This window comes from Echinococcus granulosus (genome assembly GCF_000524195.1).
Source record: "Echinococcus granulosus chromosome Unknown EG_S00017, whole genome shotgun sequence".
Lineage (NCBI taxonomy): Eukaryota > Metazoa > Platyhelminthes > Cestoda > Cyclophyllidea > Taeniidae > Echinococcus > Echinococcus granulosus.
Genome location: NW_020170397.1, coordinates 1,202,126 through 1,226,090, shown reverse-complemented (window position 1 = coordinate 1,226,090; position 23,965 = coordinate 1,202,126). Strand labels below are relative to the sequence as shown.

General features: G+C 41.7%; 3 protein-coding genes across 3 annotated transcripts in view; 2 read left to right on the top strand and 1 right to left on the bottom strand. All coding sequences in view use genetic code 11, as the record gives it.

Annotated features, from left to right (window-relative positions):
* Nucleotides 1-1,141, top strand: part of EGR_03404 (hypothetical protein) — a gene marked incomplete at both ends in the record, with an annotated part of 4,676 nt that extends 3,535 nt beyond the window's left edge. Inside the window, one exon of the mRNA XM_024492653.1 lies at nt 992-1,141. Within this exon, the coding sequence (XP_024353054.1) occupies nt 992-1,141 (150 nt within the window). The remainder of the gene's footprint in view (nt 1-991) is intronic.
* Nucleotides 1,142-1,839: 698 nt separating this feature from the next.
* Nucleotides 1,840-6,053, bottom strand: EGR_03403 (Equilibrative nucleoside transporter 3; the record flags this gene model as incomplete). The annotated part of the gene is made up of 13 exons (XM_024492652.1): nt 1,840-1,951; nt 2,265-2,464; nt 2,562-2,647; nt 2,716-2,913; nt 2,991-3,021; nt 3,091-3,237; nt 3,296-3,381; nt 3,413-3,463; nt 3,501-3,589; nt 3,622-3,785; nt 3,814-3,895; nt 3,927-4,073; nt 5,974-6,053. The coding sequence occupies 13 exons, from the start codon at nt 6,051-6,053 to the stop codon at nt 1,840-1,842; spliced, it is 1,473 nt and encodes a 490-aa protein (XP_024353053.1).
* A 35-nt stretch (nt 6,054-6,088) lies between these two features.
* EGR_03402 (Band 4.1-like protein) overlaps nt 6,089-23,965 on the top strand; it is a gene marked incomplete at both ends in the record, with an annotated part of 33,532 nt that continues 15,655 nt past the window's right edge. The window contains 8 exons of the mRNA XM_024492651.1: nt 6,089-6,103; nt 6,947-7,396; nt 8,190-8,294; nt 10,986-11,233; nt 15,409-15,591; nt 17,676-17,763; nt 18,891-19,141; nt 23,073-23,269. Coding sequence (XP_024353052.1) covers nt 6,089-6,103; nt 6,947-7,396; nt 8,190-8,294; nt 10,986-11,233; nt 15,409-15,591; nt 17,676-17,763; nt 18,891-19,141; nt 23,073-23,269 — 1,537 coding nt within the window. The remainder of the gene's footprint in view (nt 6,104-6,946; nt 7,397-8,189; nt 8,295-10,985; nt 11,234-15,408; nt 15,592-17,675; nt 17,764-18,890; nt 19,142-23,072; nt 23,270-23,965) is intronic.

Genomic DNA, 23,965 nt, shown 5'->3' with positions numbered 1-23,965 from the left:
CAGAGCAGAGTGGGCAGTGCGATTAACCGGAGGTGATTGTGGAGGTGATAACAGGACAATTAGCAAGTAATGACCAGCTGAGTGTGAGCAACGATGACCATTTTGGAAATATGGTGACACTAATAAAACTTCAGTCTAATCCATCGCTGCTAAGATGGACGTGTTTGATAAGGGGTTTGAGGTGAGCGGACCAGCGACATCACCAAACAAGCGCTAAGGCTGGATGTCCGGTACACATCTCACCCCATTATTCTTGAGGAGTTGATCCCCTCTGGGCGTTAATCGAGCCTAAGGCTGTGGTTAGGGACAGTCTTTAATAATATGGGGTCTCAAGTGGTCTACCCTGGAAGCGCATACTCTTTTATGTCGGTTGGGAAAAGTTAATCTCGACATATACTTAAGTCGGCTTAGCTATTGCATGTGTTTTAAAGCGTCTCCAGCTCCTGACTGCTGATTTGAATGGAAAAAAATTACGGAGTTTGAGAATCCCGGAGCAAATTACACGGTAAAAGTCATTAAATTATTCGTATTTGTGTATCGCTGTCCTTGCCTGTTTTGGGGAATATTTTAAATATCCAACTCATGATTTCTCTCCGCTTGATTTTTACACAACAGGTAAAATCAGCTGAGCAACGTTTCAATGCATGCGTAAAAAAAGCGGTGTCTGGTCGCTGCCACTGCTGCCGAGGAAGGGAGTGACGGGAACTTCATTTCTCATTCAAGAGAAATGCTTGATTTATGTTAACTCTTCTTGGTTTGCCTGTCTAATATCGCTTATTTTCCAAATCCCTATCACCCCTTCACTGAGACAATGACACTTCAATGTTGCCGCGTCTCCCTTCATCGGCCATCACGAGCTGAGTTCTGTCGCATCAGGCAGCAGTGACTGGCAATTTTCAGATGCTGTGCCCATGGCGCCTGCTACAGATGGCTCGGCTGTTAAGCGAAGTCTATGCACCCACTGTAGGTGGATATTTCCACCTATTAATAGATATTTCCATCTGCCGTCTTAATTGAGCAAATTTATGGCCGAAATGGTGCTGTAAAAGATGCTAAATTTGAGGCTAGCGTTCTGTCAAAACGTGATAACGCAAAAGACGAGATTTTACTAATTCAGGCGGCATCTGATTTACAACCTTAGAAGATTAAGCTTTAGGTAGCAAGCAACTCGTGTTAATAATTCGCCTGATAGCGCATTCATCGCAAACTAGAGTGGGCATTTATAGGTAGGCAAACAATGAACCTGGGAAATTTTGCGGCTGGAGTGTGTTGCATGAGGGAAAAGGCCACACGACGAAAGATGGCTACCTGTCAGGGGCGCCGTTCGCTGCGCGATGGAATACAGCTTCTGTGGTGTCTTTATCTATTGTGCATAATACAGTGGAGATTTTATAAATGCTGGGCTGAGAATCACAGAGCCCATTATAATTTTCAGACAGTGCTGGAATTAATCTGGCGTTGGTTATCTTAACTGAGGACTAACGGCTGGGACGGAGCGAGACCCCACCTGTTGATTTTGGGTTGTCATTTCATCGTAAACTGCTAACACAGTCCGCAAATTGGTCTCCTTCCAAGCACTACCACTTACATGTCTTTAGGCAGCTGATCTCCCTTTTTACATCGCCATAACGCCGATAACCCTTGTTAATTCGGTATAAGGCTTTTTAATACGGTTGCTTGGTCTCTCAAGACAGGAATGGAAATGAAAATGATCATGCACGGGTTTAGAAAGATGGACGAGTTATTCAGGGTAGTGAAGGGATACCACTTGGTTTGTTTTAAAAACATTTACCAAAAACACACGTAAACGAAGATGACCACTGATTGGGAGGGGAAAGTCTAGACAAGAGCCACCATTCCGTAGGAGAGAGTGACCCCGAGACATAGCCCAAGGGAGATGTAAGTGGATGTTGCAATGCCACAACCCTCCTCATTGCCGGCCGAGGCATACCTGAAACGGATAGACATCATGAAAACGTGAATGGACTTTTCAATTTTGCAGTCTATTGTCCTTGGATCCATATTTCAATTCACCGGGTTGTTTTCAAGTCAAATGACCTTGTTAAATAATGTGAATTTGCAAAGTATCCCTTAAAATTGGACTAAGAAACCGTCATTCCCCACACGCTGCTGTCACTGGATAAGGTAAGTATTTGCACCACACTTCTATAATAATTAAAGTTGAAGTATTCCATTCAAAGAGGCCTCATGATTAAAGAGTGAACCCATAACCACTGAAACATCGGCAACGGTTTGCTACCTACCTGGGTGCATAACTAACAGCCAAGGAGACGAAGTATCCGTTAGTTAGGCCCAGCAAGATGACCAGAATTATGGGGATGGAGTCGTGGTAGAAGACAGTGGGAATGCGTTGAGAAGGGATGTTGCACAACATCGCCAACGGAACAAGTATGACTCGAACAATGGCCAAAGTAAGGAGAAGTTTGCGCTGCTCGAAAGTGGGCTGCAGATCACAAGGACATGAAACAGTAAATAATACATAGACGGACAAAGTTTGCTTCATTATGGCACCAAATGTTGGAAGAGCGACTGTAACTTACCCACTTAAACCAACCAACCGCCATACGACCCAGGTAGTCACAAATGTTGAAACTCAAAAACACGATCACTGCGTGAAAGTATTTGACTAAAAAAGGAGCGCTTTAAGAATTCAAAAGAATACTTTAAAAGGAAAGTAATCTGCTGGTGACTTACTGTGCCACGCACTACTTTTATCAAAGTTGTTTGGAACGATCAGAATGAAGACACTGGGGAAGATGGCCAAAGTGACAGCGAATATGATGAGGGTAGTGAAACCAGTCCATTTGACCTCCCACATAGTGCGATAGAGATTATCCGCAGTTCTTTTCAGCTTTCTACTAAAAGGCACATCGTCGTCCGTAGCAGTGCCGTCTGAAATTAGAATAAAAATCTACCTCCTAAGCCAAGAGTCCACAGTGTAGCTACGCTTTGACAATCCCAGCCTTTACCTTTGCTTCTCCAATAATAGAGGAAGTAGGGCTGAAATGCAATGGAAAGCACCAGTTAGGAAGGATGATCCGTGTAAATGAAAGAATACACTAAACATACACTTTTGAAGAGGATAATGAAGAGACCGATAGTGAAGGCGATAATGCAGACACCAATAAGGAAATAGGCAAATCCAACATCTTGGGGATCGCTTGCAGCTGCGATCGTTATCAAGTTGGACGCAGAAGCGATGATGCCGGCCACGGCCTGTAACAAAGTCGATCCAGTTATTACACCATTAGATGGAAAGGTAACACAGTCTCACCTGACCTTCAAGGAAGCCACGGGCGTTGCTCCCTGGAAGCACGGTTAGGATACCATAAGTGCTCCCCTGATTAATAGAACTCCCAACTAAAAGCTAATTGATGTGATAACCGCCTACCGTTGTTTATCGCCACAGTCACCAGAGTAATAATGAAGAAAGCACTTGTATCTAGAGCAAATCAAACACAGAGGCAAACAGAACGTACCGACGGTAACCTTCGTCAGAGCAGTTGTGATCGTGAACATAGCAAGCATGACTATAGCGGATCCAATCAAGCGAGTGTACACAGGAAGACTTTGAAAATAGTTAGAGCAAAGTTGACAAACCAATCCTTCAGCATGAGATTGGCGAAGTTTGCCAGTGTTGCTGGTACAATGGAAGCGATTGTGAGGTAACTTGAGAACACAGTCTGTAATGGTGTTCTGTACATCGGAAGCAGTGGATCAACGTCACTCGGCAAGCTTTGGTTCCGAAGTTGGTAGTGAAAATACTTTTGAATTATATGAGGTACTTATTACTTGACTAGCTGTTATGAAGAAATTCCAGGGTAAAAGCGATCCGACCCCGATGAAAAAAAATATAATATAAACAAATCGGCACCTAGACACGATGATGGCGAAGAGTACCGAACCTATCCTTAGGCGAATCCTCATCCGCAGAGTCAACCCCAGCTCCCATATTCGGCCTAGCGGCAGCCCCGGCCTTACCTATATTCCACGCAGAACTGTCCGGACATGTGATATTCCAGCTCTTATCATCAAGTTGGGCCAATGAAATTCTGGAAAAGGGCCAACCAACCACAAAGCAACCACATTTTGTCTACCCAATCACAATTCCGTATTTAAAAAGATCACTGGATAACTGCCCAATCACGGCGAAGGCACATGTAATGTGGTCAATTAAAAAGACAAAAATTACAAATGCTAAATTGTATTAGTGCAAATTCACTTGTAAATAGTGTCATTTAACGGGCAATGATACTCAAACCACTGGTTTTCTTTGGCTTTATTGTGTAGGTAATCAAATGCCAGTTTGCTATCTAGATGTTTCCAAATAAGTAACTTACTAAAAGCCAACCCTGAATTTTATTGATTCACACACCTTCTGCCGCAAAGCCTGAACTTTTCGGGCAACGATGCTCTTTTATTCACAAAATACCGACCATGTTCTCATCATAGTGAACCCTATTACTACTTCAGCAAAGAATTGGGGGCTCAGTGGTGGAAGATGCAAGGGAATCTGGCAAACTAGAAGTAATTTGCCTTTACTGACTGACCTACAAATCTTAAATTCATAGAAGAAACATGTGATGACTAGCCACAGAAAGATTGCGACAGCGACTACATATGGCAAAAATACACCCTCGGATTCTACATGATGACTACGAGTAGACAGAAATTTAACAAGTCAGTAACAAAATGATTTAACTTCTGCATTTTTAGTAAAAATGAGTTATGTTGCAATCTGAGAACATGATAACATTTTCTTCCTTCTGCCTTTCGGCAAATTAAATTAAGAAGCACAGTTATCCTTCTGAACACGCACTCCATGCAAAAGGTCTTTTATCTCGTAATAGTTGTCTAAACACGGACTTCTTATTCTATATTGGTATGCATTATTTTGGTCTATCCAACTTTTTCCACCAAGTCCGCACAAAGGTGTCAGGTTGGGAGATAAATCCTCGCGTGACATTAAAGTCATTGGGACGAAGTGGATTAAAGATAGCGAAACCAGTAGTCATGCGAATTTAAGACAGCTGTCGCTAGCACAAAGCGGAGATATAATTGAGTTCACGAGATTATTATTTCTACAAATTCGATTTCCTAAAGAAGACACCCACCGAGGGCACTCATTTCATTGTATCCTAAGTAGAAACTAATTTTTATAAGGCAGTCGATAATGTGAGAATGCGCTATTCTTAGGAACGCAGTGCCATAATATCCCAACTCTTCTCTGAAGTCGTAATAACTAAGAGAACTGTAAATAACAGATGTTACCCACGTACGGATGAATCGTGAGCCTACTAATGCGGCCTGTAGACCATGCCGCCGGGGAAAGGCACAACCTGCAAGGACCCAGGTGCCCGCACAATTTTGCAAGTTACCGAGTCCCCATAACTCAGTATATAAGGGGGTGAATATTTCCTTCTTCCTCCAAAAAGCTTTATTCACATTGACAGCGGACGTATCACATTATTTAAAAGTCAGTGCTATGGTGCAAGCGGCCATTACAGCGAATACAATAATCTCTCCTGGAGAAAAGAGATTATTTCGGAAAAATTGGTCTAAGACAAATGGCTGCACATGCAAATTTAAAATCATTTTGAACAAGTGTAGTAAAAAACACCAGAACCTAGAGGCAAACATTTGCGTGTGATTTTGAGCACGCTAGCTAGTTACTCGCGATTTCACGTCATACATTTTTTAAATTTATATTGTACAAGAGGTAAAACTGTAAGGTTATTTAAGTAACGTAAAATAAAACTGCACACTTGTGGGTGAGAAAACGTCGAAATATCTATAGACTGGAAAGGTCATCCCACTAACGATATAAAAAATTTAGGTTATTCCGCAATTCAGCCTATTATGCCATTTTTTGCATTTTGTAGGTAGGGTCACACAATTTCTAAATAATATTTAAGATTCTAGAGGTATTTATTTAACTATATCAATTACGACCTTACAGCATTGTCACCTCTTTCCTGAGCCCAATCGCGGATTCTGGTTTTCGCTTCGGCGTTTATGCTTCTCGGCTTCATCTTTCACATGCGGTATTTTTAATTCGTTTGTGCCGATGGCTCTTCCTCCGGTGAGTTTTATTTTCTAATTCAATATAGTTCTACCAATCACCACCGTTATTTCCCCTTTTGTCTCTGTCGTTGCTTGTCCTGGTTTTAAGTATTATTATTAACTCGTACAGTTTAATATTCCCTTATTTTACTCGAGATTATTCGTTTTCTGTGTATAACTCATTGTATTAAGCCTTTAAGGATCCAGAGTTTACGGGTGCTTTACCCCTGTATAGCAATCATCGGGCGGCAGCAAAACATCATCTGTTTGTTTCTACCCTATTTCTTATCTCGGTTGCGTTTCTAACTTTTCCAGTAAATGAATCTGTGCTTCTGGCACCAACTTCAATGTATATTTTGGATTTTAGACAATTTATGTCCACTAATCTCTAAGATCCCAGAGGACTTCAGTGGAGGGTATGCGCTAATGCACTTCATCCACGCATATTTTCCATAGCGCACGTTTTGTCAGGACTAATCTCCTGTTTTGGATTATTAATCGGCTATGATAATGCATGTGTCAGGGGGCGCATGATTCACTAGAAGAATTATTTCATTTAGCTGGACCTGTGTTGTTCTTGACTTCAGTCAGAAGTTTCTTTTGACCTACCAAAACTCATTGTGTTTACCATTTCTAGAGTATAGTCTCCTCGCTAACTCCGGTAATTTTACTTTCACTTTTGCTCACTTTTGAGCTATTACCACCACTTCATGTTTCCTGTGTCGACTGCCCTCGTTCCATTTGCATCCCTTTTACGGTCTTGTATTCGTTGCATTCCTGACTGCTGAGATGCGGGTATGAGTGCACGTAAAACTGCTCTCTTTCTGGTTCTGATCAACTTTTTCCACCGCCTCCTAACTAGGAGGACAGCTTTGACTACCCAGGAAGTTCCGTGCTCGGATCCCCCGGCCGTCGGTCAGTAGACGGTGATACCACCGCGGGTTCGATCAATCTGGTGCACCTCGAGCAGAACGCGGGGCGGAGCGGCGCGGCGACACTGCAACAGTACAACAGCACAATCGAAGTACCCGACTCAGTGCCAAAGCGCGAATACTACACCAGCCTGCGCCGCTTTGGTACCGTTGGTAGGCAGGGTAGCATTTCAGGCGGCTCGATGCTCGGTGGGGGCGGTGGGACCAACACTCTCGGTCCTGTAACCGCGGTAGGCTCGCCTTACCCCAGCGCCACCATGGGACGCACCGCCACTTTCGGACGCTCCAACACCTCAGCGTCGAATTTCAAACCCTCCGGCAAGTCTGTCGACTGTGCCGTCATCATGTTGGATGGGCTTCAACAGATGTTTAGCATCGATGTGAGTCCTCCTGCCTTTTTCGCGGCTAGCTAGTAAGATCAACTGTCAGATCTGCATCTTGTTCTTCAGTAGTCAAAAATTTAAAGTAAATCAGAATTACGAAATCGCTCTTTTACCAGCTTGAATTTGGCGTGTTGTCCAGCCTCAATTATTAGCACCATCTCTCTAACTGAACTTTCTTTTAGTTGAAGTATCTCTGTACCTCCGTTCAATTCTTCAATGTAGAAATTGGAGGGTAATAAAAAAGTCAGAAATTCTTTAATTTAACTTTTTCTTTGTGGGAACTTTAAATAAGCCGTTATTATGGTTAGAATCTCGCTACTCTTCATTTTTGTTCGTCACTATTACCATGGCTTTAATGTACAAAATTGTTTGAGCGCGTTGGAGCACTTTTTGCTATCTTGAAGTCAGAATTCGATTTCATCCCGAAGGGTGCCTCATTTCAACTATTTGTAGCCTCTGTTTCCTTGTTCCCTATCGAAGATATCTTTTAGTTTGGACATTTCAAGTTACTAATGGTCTTATAAATAACGTATGCGTATGGACTGATCTTTGCAGGAAACTATTATTTCTTCACTTGCTATAGATGGTTTAAAAATAAAAAAATTATAACCAGCCTAGTGCTAAGCAAGCATTGAATTACATTGGAAGTCTCATTAATGGCTCCTCTTTTAGTTAAAGTTGCTTATTGGTAAGTAAAGTTTATAATCCGTCTATATTACGTTATTTCACCGTTTGTGATCGACCTATTTATTAACTGGTATGCTTATTTTCATTTTATTTATGCTTACAGAAAGCGGCCTACGGACAACAGCTTTTTGACGCTGTCTGCGCCAACTTGGATCTGTTGGAGACGGATTTCTTTGGAATTAAATATCTCGCCCCCGACAACACCATGGTAAGTAGTACCCTTCCTTCTGCCTTCCCTCCATCCAAGTTTGGTTTGAACATCTGCAGTGACCTTAAAAGCAAACAAGGTGCCATAAGCGTTCGATAAATGGCCTTTCACCAATGCCGCATATCCGTGTGCTCATCCCCTCTTTGTGGCCGCCACCGCCCGTGTCCTTGAGGGCCTTAGTGTCCTTGCCCGTGGCCACTGTTAGTATCTCTCATTTTGGGTCGCTTGTGACAGTTTGTAGACACGCGGCGCCCCCTATGTAAGCAGACGCTATTTGTCTACTTATCAATGGACTGAAGATGGCTTCATGCAAATACACGGTACAAGCAACCGAAAATTTTAAACAGTAGCAAAATTTTGAACACGCAAGCGGTTCACCTCTGCTCCACTCACGCATTTGAACAGTTGTGCAATTGGCTGTTGTCACGGCTTTACAACTCATGGTCGTGATTGCTCTCGCCTTCTTAAAATTAGATTGCATATGCAATGAGTGCTTGGAAAAGCTCAATTAAATGCACCCTATTACATGGTTCAGAAGTTCTGTAGATGTCAACTTTATTTGAAAGAGCCTTGCTCCTATAATTTCATTAACTATGCCCTTAGTGGGACTGTAACAAAACTAGTGGATGTACATTTAAAACCTGCTACAATTTATGCATAGGAATGATGTTTTTGCGACAGGTTTTGCTGACCTAGTGGCCACCCATCGTTGTTTAAATTTGCTTGGTTTTGGCCATTGAAGCTAGTCTGACTGCTGTAAGGCTAACATGTAACTGGTTTCGAGCTAACGATGCTTCTGCGACATATCATTTCTATCCAGAATTGAGGAAGCTTGACTGATCACGTGGGGCAGTCCTATTTTAAGTGGCCTTTTATTGTTAGTCAACATTCACAGGCATATCGACGCTCTGTCCAATCATCAGTCAATCAGCAAGTCTGCATTTTGCCGAGAGTTTGCTCTAAAAGCCCTGCAGCGTTAAACCAATGGGCGTATCATTGGCCACTTCCCAACCATTCACGCGCTATTATTCCCCTCCACTTCATTCTCAGGAGGTTTTTTCATGTGTAGTGGTTTGCAGACGAAATGCTTCACTTTAAGTTTCTTGGTGAAAGCCAAACAATTGTGGGTGAAATCTATGTACTTGGTATAATTCGGTGCGCAAGAACAACTTCTTCAGAGTCAGCCAACACTACTCAATCATTTGGAAGAAGTTGTGAAACTGATCTCCGGGCTGATTTGCATTTTAGTTAAAATGTGAGAGGTCGTGCCTCATCCCCATTCCCCGTAGTTCTCTGCTTGACACTTCTTCCATTGACTACCACCTTTTTTGCCATTGGACGTGTGGGTTTGCCTGATTGGAAGCAAAACAGGTCGAAACGGGGTGACCAAGTCTAGATTGCTTGATTCTAGGGCCAAGATGGTGTTGAAGTTGTGTAATTCGCAGGTAATTGCTTGTAATGATAATTATTTCAACGAATGAAATGTTCCTTTAGGTTTTTTGGTGATGGTTTAATTTTTATTTAAAGCCACGTGAATTTATTTGACTGCCTTATAGTTTATTAAAATTGAACTCCCCTTACACCTTCTTGGGAATTGGTGGTCATGTGCAGTTGTAAAGACCGCATGTGAAAACAACAGTGGGAAGGGTTTGGCCCTCTCTCAATCCTCGGTGCATTTTGGTACTGTTATCCGTACCACGCGCAGTTGACAGCTGTATTTCATATTACCAGTTATTGGCGTAAACAAGTGCGATTTTGTGCTTAGTCATCCACTTGGCCCTAAAGTCCAGTTTTTAGCCTGTTTGGACCGAAATGTTTATTTTGAATAACATCACAATGCATCCAGAGATGCCTTTGAATTAACAGTTTCCATCGGAGTCTGTTTATGAAAAGGAAACTAAAGCTCGTGCTGCATAAATTACTAGACTCTCTTAATTTCTGATATATCTCTAGTCAATCAATGCTTTATTACCGTGAAACTTCTCCAGTGTGAGTCGGATTATAGCCATTTCATCTTAATAAAAGTGGTCTATAAGCCAGCCGAATGTGTCCAGCTTTCACCGGTGATATTTTTATCTTATTTAAGGCGCTTCAGAGGATGAAGTTGGCTCCTCAGACAAAGGGTTCCGTACTTTTATCAGCTAATCTTAATTTTTCACTTTTTCAGCCTGAATAAAATCGTATATCCTCAAAATTCCACGCCACTAAACACAGTTGTTGCGTAGACCTGACCAACTTGTCATTTGCCTCAATTTGTGTGTTAGTTGTCATTTCTCAGCCGCAAGTAAGATCAGGGTAATTTCAATACCCTGTTTTCTGCACCCCTTAGCACACACTCCCACGTGAAATAACTTTGACACATAAACATTGATGTGTAGCCTATTGCTTTTAAAATTCTTAATGCATATCTTATAATTCGGATGCCAGGCTCTACGATCTCCAGACTGCTGAATTGTCTTGACTCTGTTGAAAATGTCAAGGCAAGTAAAAGAATAGAATTCTGGAATGATTAATTAGAATGTCTGGGTCGTGCGTAACTGCATACAGTACCAGCTTTCGATGTCCATAAATCGCCGCGTATCGTTGGTTAACCTCTCTGGGTCTTTCTCGAATTCCCTTTTATGACGGGTATCCTGTTAACTAACGGCTACATTGCGTTCTTCCATCTGTGTACTTTTTTTTGAATTTCAGTGCTGGCTCAAGATGGATAAGAAGGTCGCCAAACAAGTCGGAAGTAAGCTAAACGCTGCGCTTGCTTACGCTAATCCTAGGCCCTCCTTGGTAACACATCAGGCTTTAAACATCCAATCTTTTCTTGCAGAGAATTGGCTCTTCGAATTTCAAGTCAAATTCTTCCCCTACGACATCGACTCGATAGTTGAGGACCTGACGCGCTATTTCTTGTGTCTCCAAGTTCGTCAGAACCTCCTCAGTGGACAGTGAGTTCCTTCTCGTATGCCTGTCCAGGCTCGTGGAGTCTCTCCCTAATTGATACAAGTGAGACTGCGAGCCAAGCATTATGTGTGAATCAGTAAAATCTTTTGCGTCCGGCGTGAAACCGGAAACCCGTTTGGCCACGCGAGAAAATTCCTCCCTTTGAACCTTTTTTTCACTTCATCTTGTAAGGTTTATTGGTAGTATATCTTTCAGATAGTGCTCTTTTTGAGGCGTCAGGAACTGGCGGCATGAATTTGCTTAGTTTCTAGTCTCCTACCAAAAACATGCACAAATAGTTTGGCACTCGCTACCAAAGTTGCCAGGGTCGCTACCACAGTCCAGATATTTTATTGTTCTAATATGCCATCAATTGGCATCAGCTCCTTCAACGATTTCAGCTGCTGATACTCCAAAGGCAAAAAAATGAAATTGTCCTCGATTTTATCGGTCCCCATTCAACAAATCTGTTTGCTTCACGATATAGTGTACCCACAGTTATCACAAACTGGCAAAGAACACACCTAACATATTTGTGGCCCTGAACTCAGGCAAGGGTGTTGGTGTGCCAAGTGCACTTGAAGCTGTTAACCAACGTGCCGATAGCTTTGGAGACAGGAGATTCTGGTTGAATGGTCAGGACCAGCATGAATATACCTCGCAAGAATGAATAAAAGCAACAGTCGATGCAACGCAAGGCAACAGTGTAATCAGAATGTGCTCATTCTGTTTGTAATCTCACCAAGGTGATCTCAAGCCCCGCTGACAACTCTCTGGCTATTGTCTAAATGTTCGATGTTTGAATCTCCTAGAAATTATTTGTGTGACTTCGGTTCCATGTGCTGAAAATAATCTAAAGTTCGTTTCTTCCGTGTACCTTCTTTTGAACCTGTTTTATTTCACTCGAGGCGCTTTTCCATATTTGATTTAATCCAACCTAGCAGAGCTTCCACATTCCAGAAAAGATTTTCTTTTTAATCCGCGCTGATAGCACTTGCCGCTCCTGTTGCTGATATTATTATCCATGTTGACACTGGCTGAAGTTGGTGTCACAACATTTGCCCTCCTTTTAGTGTCCATTTGTATGTAGTGAGAAGCGGAGAGCTGAGAGTTGTTGATAATCAAATCTTCGAGGACAGGCGCCTTTGAAGTGATCGAGTGAGCACTCAGCGGTCTCACTCGTCTTCTCTATTTTCCACCAAGAATGTGTGACACCCCTCCATCTCTGCCTTTTTGGCTCATTTTCGATTCGGTTGGTGCCATTGATCTAGGAGGTCTATTTACCAGTCGGTTTTCATTCCACCGACACATATCGACTGTATATAAACATTCCTCTAATGCAATGATAAGTGTCATCCCACCGAATTCATTCACGGTACTAAATAAGGCTATTCATACTATGTAATTATTGTCTCCCTTCTGGTCGGAATGAATGCCCACTGCTCTGTTTTGAAGCAATTAATTATCTACTTATAATGTGATCACCAAAGTTGTTAAGTACTGATGTGCGTTTAACCGTTGCTTCTTTTTAAAGACGTAGAAAATGCGGGGCGTTCACAGACAGGCGCGCCCCGACTGCCGGACGATATTTAGGTGCGCAACGATCACGTGTGTTAGGTTGTGCTGATGCCACCGTAAAAGAGGGGCATTCTTTTCGCTGAATCATTTGGTTGCTATGTTGGCAGAAAAGTGGTTTTTTGGATGGGCCACATACTATTTGGTGTATGCTGCACTGTTGTGTTTTGCCCAACGGTTGTTAGAGTAAGCACAAAGGATGCTTTCCAAATCTCAGTCAGCGCCGAATTTGCCTCAGGAGAGCGGTAATACCACCGCCAGCATGAAGGGGAGCATTTTCTTCGACTTGTTTAATCTCAAGTGTGGCATGTTTCAAATTGTAATTTTCTACCGTTCCATTACCAGGCTTTCATCTCATTTAGGTTATAGAAAACCGTATTAGGCTTTCACCTTGTGTTACTTAGCATTACAATTCGGATCCCAATTGACGTGATAACTGTCTACCATGGAATTAAAAAGACAGCAGAATTTAGCCCAAATTATTCTATCGGTGGCCTTTTCCGGAACTCTACAATCACTCAGTTAACATTAGTCTGTGAGTGTTGATGTTTCTGTCCCAACTTATTGCCCCGTTTCCTGTCATGTACGGTACTCCCATAACTTTTTTATTTTTTTTGCATCATAGTAAGACAAAATGGGATGAAGATAGGGTTTTAGCGGTCTGTTTCTCATTTTCAGAAGTGAATTTCAAACCCAGAATGGAGTGGCGGCTAAGCACGCATCGTTGGTGTTTATATCCTCAAAATCTGAATTGTTATTCTCTCATTAGCATTCATGAAAATCTGGATTTACCTTTAGTTTCCTTGTTTTTCATCGTTAGTACCGCTGAAATTTACCAACTAACTCCTTAGCAGTACAGGTGAAATCAATCCCCTAAATAAATCAAATGACTTAACCATCCCCATCTTGTCTGATACTCAAATCGGTGATTGTACCTGGGGAACACTTTTAATTGTTCTGACATATTCCTTCGAATTCCAGTTGAATGATTGGCTTGGAATTCAACGCTTCATTCTCACCACTTCCTGTAGATTCAATGGTTTGAGGGATTCGACGCCTGATCAGTCATGGGTCCAGTCTTAAGCTAGGCCTCTTTTTCACACCATGGAGGTGATAGATTGGATAGCCTTAAAAGTCTTTTTTGCCTATTTATTTACAGCAGAGACTGTGGGTCCCTTCATATCCCCCTGATGACTAAGCCTCCGGTCAATGTTGGGTTTTTGAATTAATTTGACGACATCTAATTCATGCAAAGCCTTGTCCTCATAATCGCTTTTTGAGACTAGGGTGCTTGTGGGTGTTATTCACCAGCATACTGTCCGCTTTGTACGCATTCTATTGACTGGATAGAATTACACGGTCGGGCATAGCCTCGATTGCCAGTTATTTGTCACCCACTCCATACGACTGTTTTGAACGTTTCTCTCATACTAACTGTGTTAACATGTAGGGTCAATTTATAGTTGTTTGAAATACTCCATTTTCATTAAATAACTGTGTGGATAAACGATTATGCTCATTTCTTCACCAGTACCTATTGGAATCTCTCGCTCTTATGCTTTGCCACTTCCGTGCTTCACTACTTTACCATTTACTATTCCCAATCCTTTTATTTACAAGCAAACGGTTTTCCACTTAATACCCAAGTCAGCGAAAGATGTTACACTTTTATCCTTGATGAGTCACTCCGTTGAATGCCTTCCCATCGCAAAACCGTTGTCACTTAAACCACCCTCTATCCCTGTCTCTCCCGGAAACGCTTGCCTCGGATTTTACTGTCACTACCGCTCACATTTCACTTTTGCCTTGCTTATCTAAATATTTGGTGGTCTACTTCATTACACACCGTTTCCTTTCATCTTTTCAGTCCCTGCGCATTTTGACCTTGTCGTCACCTCCTGCCACCCTTTTAGCAAGTGTTTCAGTTATCCAATCCACGTGTTTTGTTTGTGTGACCGCACATAAACTATGTTATTTTGTGTTAGTAGCGGTGCTATTGTAAAGCTAGTATTTTTTATTGCTCAGCTGTAATTTTTAACAAATCCAAAGGTTATCTTATTGCACACATTGATGAATGCAAACTTTTCAGACGCCATTAATTATTTGAGGTCATCCCGGCAGCCACAGGGGTGGACTATGCAGCTGTAAATAAATTTTTAAAATTCAAAAATCCCAGTGTTTAGTCTTCCTTGGAACCATTTCTAGTGTTATCTTTCATCAGTTCGGAAATTTACACTCTTTTCTGGACGATAAATTTGGCGACGAAAAATTTATAAGTAGCACGATTTCATCTTCATTCATTGTCTTATTTTCTCGTTAACTTAAGTACTCAACCACCTTGAATCTATATTACTTACCATTTTTGGGTCATGTTGCCTTGTCGTTCACCCTTCACTGGTCAGCGGACCTGTTCTTACCTGACTAGTAAATGACCTCACCGGGTACGCTTAAGAATGACGTCAATTGTGCAAAAATAGCATCTAACTTTGATCAGCCACGGGCTTATGCGGCAATGCCGTGTCATGTGTTCGGGGACCTTGCCGCACAGATGTGAGGGATGGGGACTGAAACGTTTCCTTTTGTTTTTGTTGCCTATCAACAACAGACTGCCGTGCTCCTTCTTCTCCTATGTCATCCTCGGCTCCTACGTGGTGCAATCAGACGCAGGCGACTTCGACCCGAAGCGACATCAGGGCATCGCCTACATCCGTGACCACCCCTTTGCTCCCAGCCATCTGCAGAGCACCGAGATGCTCTACCGCATTGCTGAGACCCACCGCCTCCACCAGTAGGTCTTTATAAGCCCATTGTGCCTTAACAGTGTGTGTGCCTCTTCTGGCGCTCATGACCGCGTTCTTCCGTGAACTTCAAGGCGTTAAATTCATTCCCGGTTGTTTTATTGTCAAGAATTTAAATCACGGTAGTAATTTGTATGCATTTCATGCTTTGTTGATCACGGAAAGGAGGGAGCCTAAAGTGGGAGCCGCACGTGCTTAGCAGAGGGGAGATTTTAGCCCGAATTATCTCTAGGTATGACGGAAGCTATTAGGGTTGGTGTTGCATTCATCCTAGAGCTAAATTTATTTATGGAAGGCAATTTATTAAAGTCGTAGAAGGCAACGAATATGGTCACTATGGGGAACTGGAGGTGGAGCCTCTAGAACACACTATCGGCTGCCTTTTACGATATGTACATTACTTGAAATGGGGCTAGTAATGTGTTCAACCTATTGGTAATTTACCTCCTTCAGTGAATTTTAGCTTAGCACGAAGTGGTACCTGATGCCATCTAAGAATAACACCCTGGATTTCATACTGAACTGATCGGAAATTACCTTTGCTAAGAAATTTGTAATTGAAAGAATAACTAATTTTGATCCATTTAATTGTTATTCCAAAGCAATCGCTCCAAGATCGTTATGATTACGCATCCACCTGTTAATTTTGCATCCATTCACAGGAAGCTGAGGGATCACTTGAAGGTTGGCTAGTGCAAAATTGTCCAAACTTGCCGAACTACGCTTCTTATTACCCTTCTTTGTCATATTGTTTCTAAGCCACATTGCTTAATCAGATCGCTTCTCGGTCAAAAAAATCACATGGGGCGTTGTCAACCACCCCATTTCCCCGAATGTGGTGGCAACTAGCGCTTCTATCTTTACAATCTGTTTCTATCCACATGCCTATTACCTCAGTACGGCCCAGGCAAGCGTAACACATTTCATTCTTTGATTGTTAAATTCTTCATCTCACCTGCTTCTTCCGACCACGAAAATGTGGCTCTGCGAACTTATTCTTCACTTAGCCTGCCGCTTGATTTTTTTGGGACATTTATTTATGCAGCTCTCCTCATAACACCGCTTAAATCTCCTGCCTCTCGAAGGCGCAGGCTCTGTGCTTATTCGTTGTAGGCGTGCATGAGATGAAGCTTTCCTCTGCCTGTATTTGGCAACTGGCAAGGGCGTGCATACCGAAGTTGTCCTCTTTCTTTTTCCTATTTTTTACACGCCAAGTCAGCTATTATTCTTTCATCCCTTTTGGTAGCAGCTGAGCTTTTATTGTTACACTGTGCAAAATCGTGTTGCCGATAGCAATGGACTATGGCAGTTCTGTGTTAATTCTAGGCCGCTCTGCTTTGTTGAACCCTGCAGTGATTCCTTTAGTTGAATCGAGACTCGGTGGAAATAAATCCGTTTCAGGATAACATATCTTGTTTTTTACCAATCATATTTGATAATGTTTGCGCTTCAAGAATGAAATAATTAAATTCAACATTTAAAATATGTGGAAATTGCAGTGGAAAGGCACGGCTTTTGTAGCGCACTCTATCCTATATTCTACCTGGTCTACAAATTTACACACGGATCTCGGCTGATCCTGAATACCTTTCACTTTAATATGAGGTCAAATGTTAATCACGCTTTTCAATATCCGCCTGTGCTGCTCCATTTGACATCTTATGGCTTGCATGTTTGGCGAATCCAGTCTTGCATTAACCATTCTACAATTACTCATCTTGGAGTGACTCAAACATGCATCGGAGTTAACGGCACCACTATGTCGAGTCATTTAATTCTCTATTCGTTTTGGCCTGAAGCCTAGGTATTCACACCTGAGATCCGGTAGGCTGGATGGATTGTTACCCGCTTGAGGGATTGCATTGGGTTGCGCCAACACTATTGTTTGTCCATGTGAGCAAGAATCCTTTTTCCTTTGCTTGCCTCTTATGAAGCCTCGGGCCGTGAAGGCTATTTGTTACATGACATTTACCTCTTGACTTAAGTGTTTGTGAGCAGGATAGTTGTGATAACGGATGGACTGCTTAAAGTACTTACCCTTGTTGCTGCTACTGCCTCCTGTTAACTTTTTCAGTGGCCAATCGCCGGAAATGGCAGATCGGAATTTCCTCAACAACTCCAAAAAACTCGCCCTTTACGGTGTTCACATGCACAAAGTTTTGGTAAGTGGGTGCGTTTTTTATCAGAGACCCGGGTTTTGTAACAGCTGGACATAAGCTTTTCTTGGAACTTGTGTTAGATCTCGCGAAGTCTAAACAACTGGAAATCGCTGCTACCTTAGTGCTGCATTGACACTTTAGTACAGTTGAGAATCTCCTTGCCTTTTCTCCAAGTTCTGCCACAGATCAGTGTCAGAAGTTGCATTACTTTTAGCCGCGCAAAATATACTTTTCCTCATCAATGTTCCCCTCCTTCCCTCCCTCCCACTCTGTTTTTTTTGGCGAGCAATTTGGCGGGAGTTTATGCAGTTCATACTTCTGTTCCACTTGAAATGTCAGTTTGATAGGAGATCGGGTAGACTGTTTTGTAATACGTGATCTTGTCCAATCTTTTTTCAGTTCACACCAGTTAGAACGCATTATGTGCTCTCGTGTTTTTCCTATCAGTTACGTTTTCAATTTGGATTCCCCTTCATAGCTTGTACCGTTAGTGATTTAATACAGTCTTGTATAAGTTTTTTACAGCTTCAACTTTGATGCGGTAAATCGAATGGGATCATTCGAATTCAACTAGTATTTGACTTTATATAACAACTATTCGGTCAAGTAAAGTGCTGGCGCCACTGTTTTTGTTTGCTTGATGCTAGGGCCGAATATTTTGTGAATCTGAGATTAAACTGGCACGTTACTGTTTGAGATAGTACGTGAGTGAAAAATTGTGAAGTTCGCGCGACTTTAATGAGCCCATAAACCCATCGCTTTGTCTAGCTCCCCTGCATTGAGTAGTTCCTTGTATCCTATCGCTATATGCGTATTCAGTAATCTCCGCTTCACATTATCAATGGTTGACAGTTTTGCTTCATTTGTATCGACGTAGTCCCTTTTCCCCTAACCAATGAAAACGCGTTTAATTCGTTTTGGTCATTCTTTTCATTTTCAATATCTTCGCTAATCCATTTGATTATTAAGTCATTATAACGTGGATTTGCGTTGGATTTTATGGTTGTAGGTTTGACTTGCTTAGAGTTAAAATACGTCACTCCTTTTATTCTCATTTGTTATCGTTTAACCATCTGAATTAGATGGATGTAAAATTATGCTTAAATACTGCTGTATTTGTATGCGCCCAGAGCTCCTCAGGTGTAGAGCACGGCCTTGGTGTGTATTACGGGGGTCTGCTGCTCTATCTGAGCCGCATTCGGCTGCAGCGCTTCTCGTGGCCACGGATCATCAAGTTATCCTACCGAAAACGCCACTTCATAATGATTGTGCGCTCCCTCGATGAAGACCAGTCGGAGCGGACCTACGCTTTCCGCTGTGCTACGCCCCAGCGCGCCAAGCGCCTCTGGACCCTCTGTGTGGAACATCACAACTTTTTCAGGTGCGTCCTTTCCCATCTCCTCTATTTGATCTATGTGGAGTGCTACGCTTCAATCCATATACCTTTGTTCAGTTTGCGATAATGGGTCCCTTGTTTCGCGAGGCAGTAGTTACAGGTATTCCGTTTGTTATCTATTATTTTTGGTTTTATGTAATCGAAACCTGGAAATCCTAATTCGCGATATTTTTCCTTTTAAGTGAATGGTTTGATGGTTGTCTCGATTCAAGGCTTTATAATGCAAAAGCCTACTGAAATTTAACTTCCTCCGTAGTCGTGCATTTGATTTTTCCTTGGGATATCTAGGGTGAAATCCACCCTAGTCCAAGCTATCATCTACTAAACCTTAGCACGGTGTTTTCTTATGTCTTTCTTCCTGCAGAGTGACTCAATTTCCCTGCATTATACTCAACCATGGATACAATTACTTCAGAAAGATTGTTCTTAAATTCGCAAACTATGGAAAGTCTGAGAGACTGTAAGCAGTCTATTTGTGGGGCTCACATAATTTAAACAAATATCGGTCTGTTATAGAGCTACTAGTTAATATCGTCATACGTACATTACTCATGGAATGTATTACTTAAGAAAGGTTGCCTCTAGAATCAGGGTATCTATTCCATTCTTCCTTTAGACGTCCACTAATGTTACTGTGTTCAGATGAATGAATCCTTGTATTTTGGCAAACGTTTAAGTTTTGATTGTCTTAAATCAGGTACCAAAACACATTCCTGGCTGTTATTTTCTTGATCACGTGCCCGCAATGTTTTTCACTTCCGGCCATTTAGATTCTACTTCGATTTCAGTGGCTCTAAGGTAGTCGTTAATTTTGCCCCCGTGAGGATTGCTGGCTGTCCGGATGAATAACTACCTCTTTGGTATTGAATGTATCCTTGGCTTAAATTATCCAGCCTATTTTAAACATGATTCCTTCACGATCTTTTGGATGAAACCCTTTTGTCATGTGACTGAAAGTGTACGCTTTTCCCAATTGTTGCTGAAAACCGCGTTATTTTGTTGAGGTAACAACACGTGTTCATCCATTCGTCTCGCTTTCGTTTATGTTTATTCTCCACTTAACTGAGCCTAAATAATGCTTGAGGTGATAACAATTTATTTGCTGAAATGCCGTCAATTCCGACGGTGGTAGTAGTCGCTTACCTTCTTATTGCACGTGAAGTTTACCTTTCCATTATCCATAACAATAGTGATGTCATGATTCTCCTCTATTTCGTGACTATGTTGGTCACAAAGCACTTGAATTAATAATGCATTCGTCTTCGCTCGAGTGTCAATGGTCATCTATTCTTATTTTCCTACTGCGATTCTTCGGTGTTTTAGTTAAATCTATTCTATCTTATGTAACGACCATTTCTACTCACATCTCAATGAACTCTTAATTGCCAACTGCCTTTGTTAGTAGTCATCATATGCATCGGAACTTGGGTTAGTGGTAAACTTAGTTAACTGTTAGATTATTTCATCGTGTGTGGCACAATTTTTCTTAATGCCTAAATGGCTATAATGTGTAGGGTCTGGCTCTATCTTTGCGACAAAGCATCTAAATGGGTTTCTATGCTGGAAACAAATTTTTTTGCCCGGTCTGAAATATGCGCCAAGTTTGCTAAGTGTTCACTAAGTTTCCTCTCAGGGTGAAGGGTAAATAAGTTAAAAACGTGATGGCTTTAGTCATTGGTGGAATGGTTGTTCTTCCCCTCCAGTTTTCTCCCCTCACCTCGTGGCTGGCAGAGCGGAACTTACTTGACTCCTGTTCAGACCTGTCTCGAAATCTCCAGATTTTTGTTTTATTTACGTAATGTTTTTTCGTCTTGCACAGTAAACTCCTACTGACCTCTTCCCTTCCTACTTTTAATGTACTTCTGACCACCTATTGGAATCAGAAACGTCGAAGTACGTTAAATTTTAAAGCTTTACTCGGTCTTTTCTGTATCTTCTAGCTTCTTCAATTCTAATCCTGGTTTATTGTTTCCCCATGCGCAACCGATGCGTTTTTTATTGTTTAGACGACGTCTATTTACAACGATAATCCCCACAGTGGGCACTAAGAGGTGTCTGACTAGTCAGTTTAACATGCTTGATTGAACAGTGTCAAGCTTTCGCTGTTTAGAATGTAGCTTCGTTGACTTTTCAACCGCTCTATCACCGCATATCTACTGCCCAAAGGAGGGACGGTAGAAAATGTCATTGATTGTCTCTACTACCGAGGATTGCCGTGTTTTCACAACCCATCAGAAAAGGTTGCGTGTTTTTTTTTTTCAGAAGAAAAATATTTGCACAAAAAACACGACTGAAATTTTAGACCCAATCTACAGTTTTTCCTCCCCACATGTTTGTGGCCTTTGTTGTTAGTGGAACCTAATTCATGCGCCACTTTTCCACGTTCTTCTCTGGGGCTTGTCGTACTTTACACGTTGTTTTCCTGTGTTCAAATTTCTCGTTTCAAACGATTTGCATAATCTCATCCCATGGAAATGAGAAATTAGTTGCTTAATCACTACCGAAGTCGATTAATTCACTGGTTTGAAATTCAACATGCAGACCGATAATTTCGACCTCAGGCTTTTTGATCGGTTGTTTGGTCATGTCTCTATGTTCCTCTCTGTGACTTGACGAATTTTGGAGGAAAGTTGTTTTAACATGCGCCAAGAGCACTATCACCTTTTTTGGTTTTATGCTCAAATTCACTTCTGCCACCTAAGACAGGTGGTAACTCTGTTTCACCATCTGGTAGGTGCCATGTGCCTTGTGTAATAGGCAAGGTTTGTCACATTGTCATTGATAGTTTTTTGGAAAGTGTGTGTCTTATACACAGCGTAAAAGGCTGAAATTGATCTATTCCCTTACGTATGGTATGGAGTTGCGATGTTAGATAAGTTGTGATAATGTTCTTGAGCTAGATTTTTTAACTGACGGTGGATTTCCTGTGGCTCTGTCGTAGCTAATTGACTTCTGACACATTGTAACACCTGAGTTGTCCTTGAAGATGTTGTTTGGTAGATGGTGATGTGCATGGTCTTCATCCGTTGAAGTACAACATTTGAAACATAATGACCTTCTCTGCCGCAGTTTTATGTGTACACTTATCCATGTATTTACTGTTTACCAGCTCCCTTTGGTTTGACCCGATTTCGTACATTCATTTAGTTTGAGTCCATGATTTATCATTACCCTGTAATCCCGTTTAACATTTGTTTTAAAAGGAATGATATTTGGGGTTTCATTAACAAATATTATTGGTCCTTCAACTCATGGCATTCTTTATCAATGCTAATAAATTTATCGATCAGTTCTAAACTACTGCTTTTTTATCTTATAAGTGAAAGTGGATGAACTTCAGCAATTTCTCTTTAAGTTAGTGGATGTAGCATTCTCGATTATACTTTTTTTATAAAGATGTTTACTGCATCACCATTGTAAGCATTTATGCACCTTTTATGTATTAATGACATACACGACGCGTGTTTTCGTCCGAATAGCAAACCTGGTCACTGTAACACTACACGGTTTGGTATCATTTATCAGCATGGGTTATCAAGTTATCAAATATAAATGTGACAAATGTTTGGTAACATAAAGTTCACAATTTTATAATTTCACACTCCCGCTATAAGCATGATTGGTGTGTAAAGGAGGGAGAGAGGAGGTAATGACCAAGCCTTGGCATTACCTTTTATTTCGTTAGATCTTGGTGGAAATGTTTTGCGTTAATGCGGTGCATATGAGGTGGATGCCACTTCCAGGAAAGAAGCGCCTTCAGTAATTTCTGGATGTCTTGGCTGAGGTCCTCTTGCACCTTGCTGATAGAAATGTTCACTGAAATAGATCCACGACGTATGATAACGTTATTCTGCTGCATTGCAACAATCCGTGTTGAACTGAAGTAATTTTCAATTGGTTTTTCGCTCTCCTTCAGATTGCGTAGCTACGAGCACTCACGGAAGCCCAGTGTGCTTCCGGGTTTCTCCAGCCGCAAGTTCACTTACAACCAGCCGGGTATGGCCAACTCCTTGGGTGACCTCACCGGTTCCGAGGCTGTGCCCAGTCATCGGCCCCAACCCGCTATCCGTCGCATGCAGCCGCAGCGCAAGCGCATCTCTTCTACCGACCAGAGTGAGCTACCTCCTGCTCCTGATTCACCCTCATTCACTCGTCCCTTAAGTGTTATCATAATACGTCTATAATTAGTTCATTCGGTGTCTCTTCAGTGTGGAAGTAAATTATGTTAAGTGGGCCAAACTGTCACTTCGCTAAAGTTCGCTATTCCGTGTGCTTATAGTGCTCCTTCTTCTCAGACTGGTAGCACTGCCGACCAACACTTTATTTTGCTTCAATGGCATGAAATACCAGCTCTATTCTGCATGCTTACAATCTAAATAGCTCACAAAATCTCCCGGCTGTGCAAGGTTTCAGGGAGACCCACTCAAAATTATTTTCGATGATTATCAAAGAACGCTGTGTGAATATGAACCTCTTAAAATTTGACGAATTAAATTCTGCCAAATTGTCTCAGTTTTTTTGTGTTAACTTACCCAATTGTGGGTGTCTTCTGTACTTAATTCAATCATTTACTTATAAGTTAGGTCTCACTACTGCATTTGAATCAAGCTGTTGTCAATTCAAACCAAATTGAAAGTTTAAACCGTCACTATTGTTCGGCATAAAAGTGCGATTACACATTCATTAAAATACCAACACGATATCTTTTGAATGTATTCGCTAATTCCTCTTTGCCTACTGCTCTCGGCTGGGAAGTAATGTTCTTTTTCTCGCTTTTCAGCTTGGTTCACTCTGCCTCATGGTGTAAAC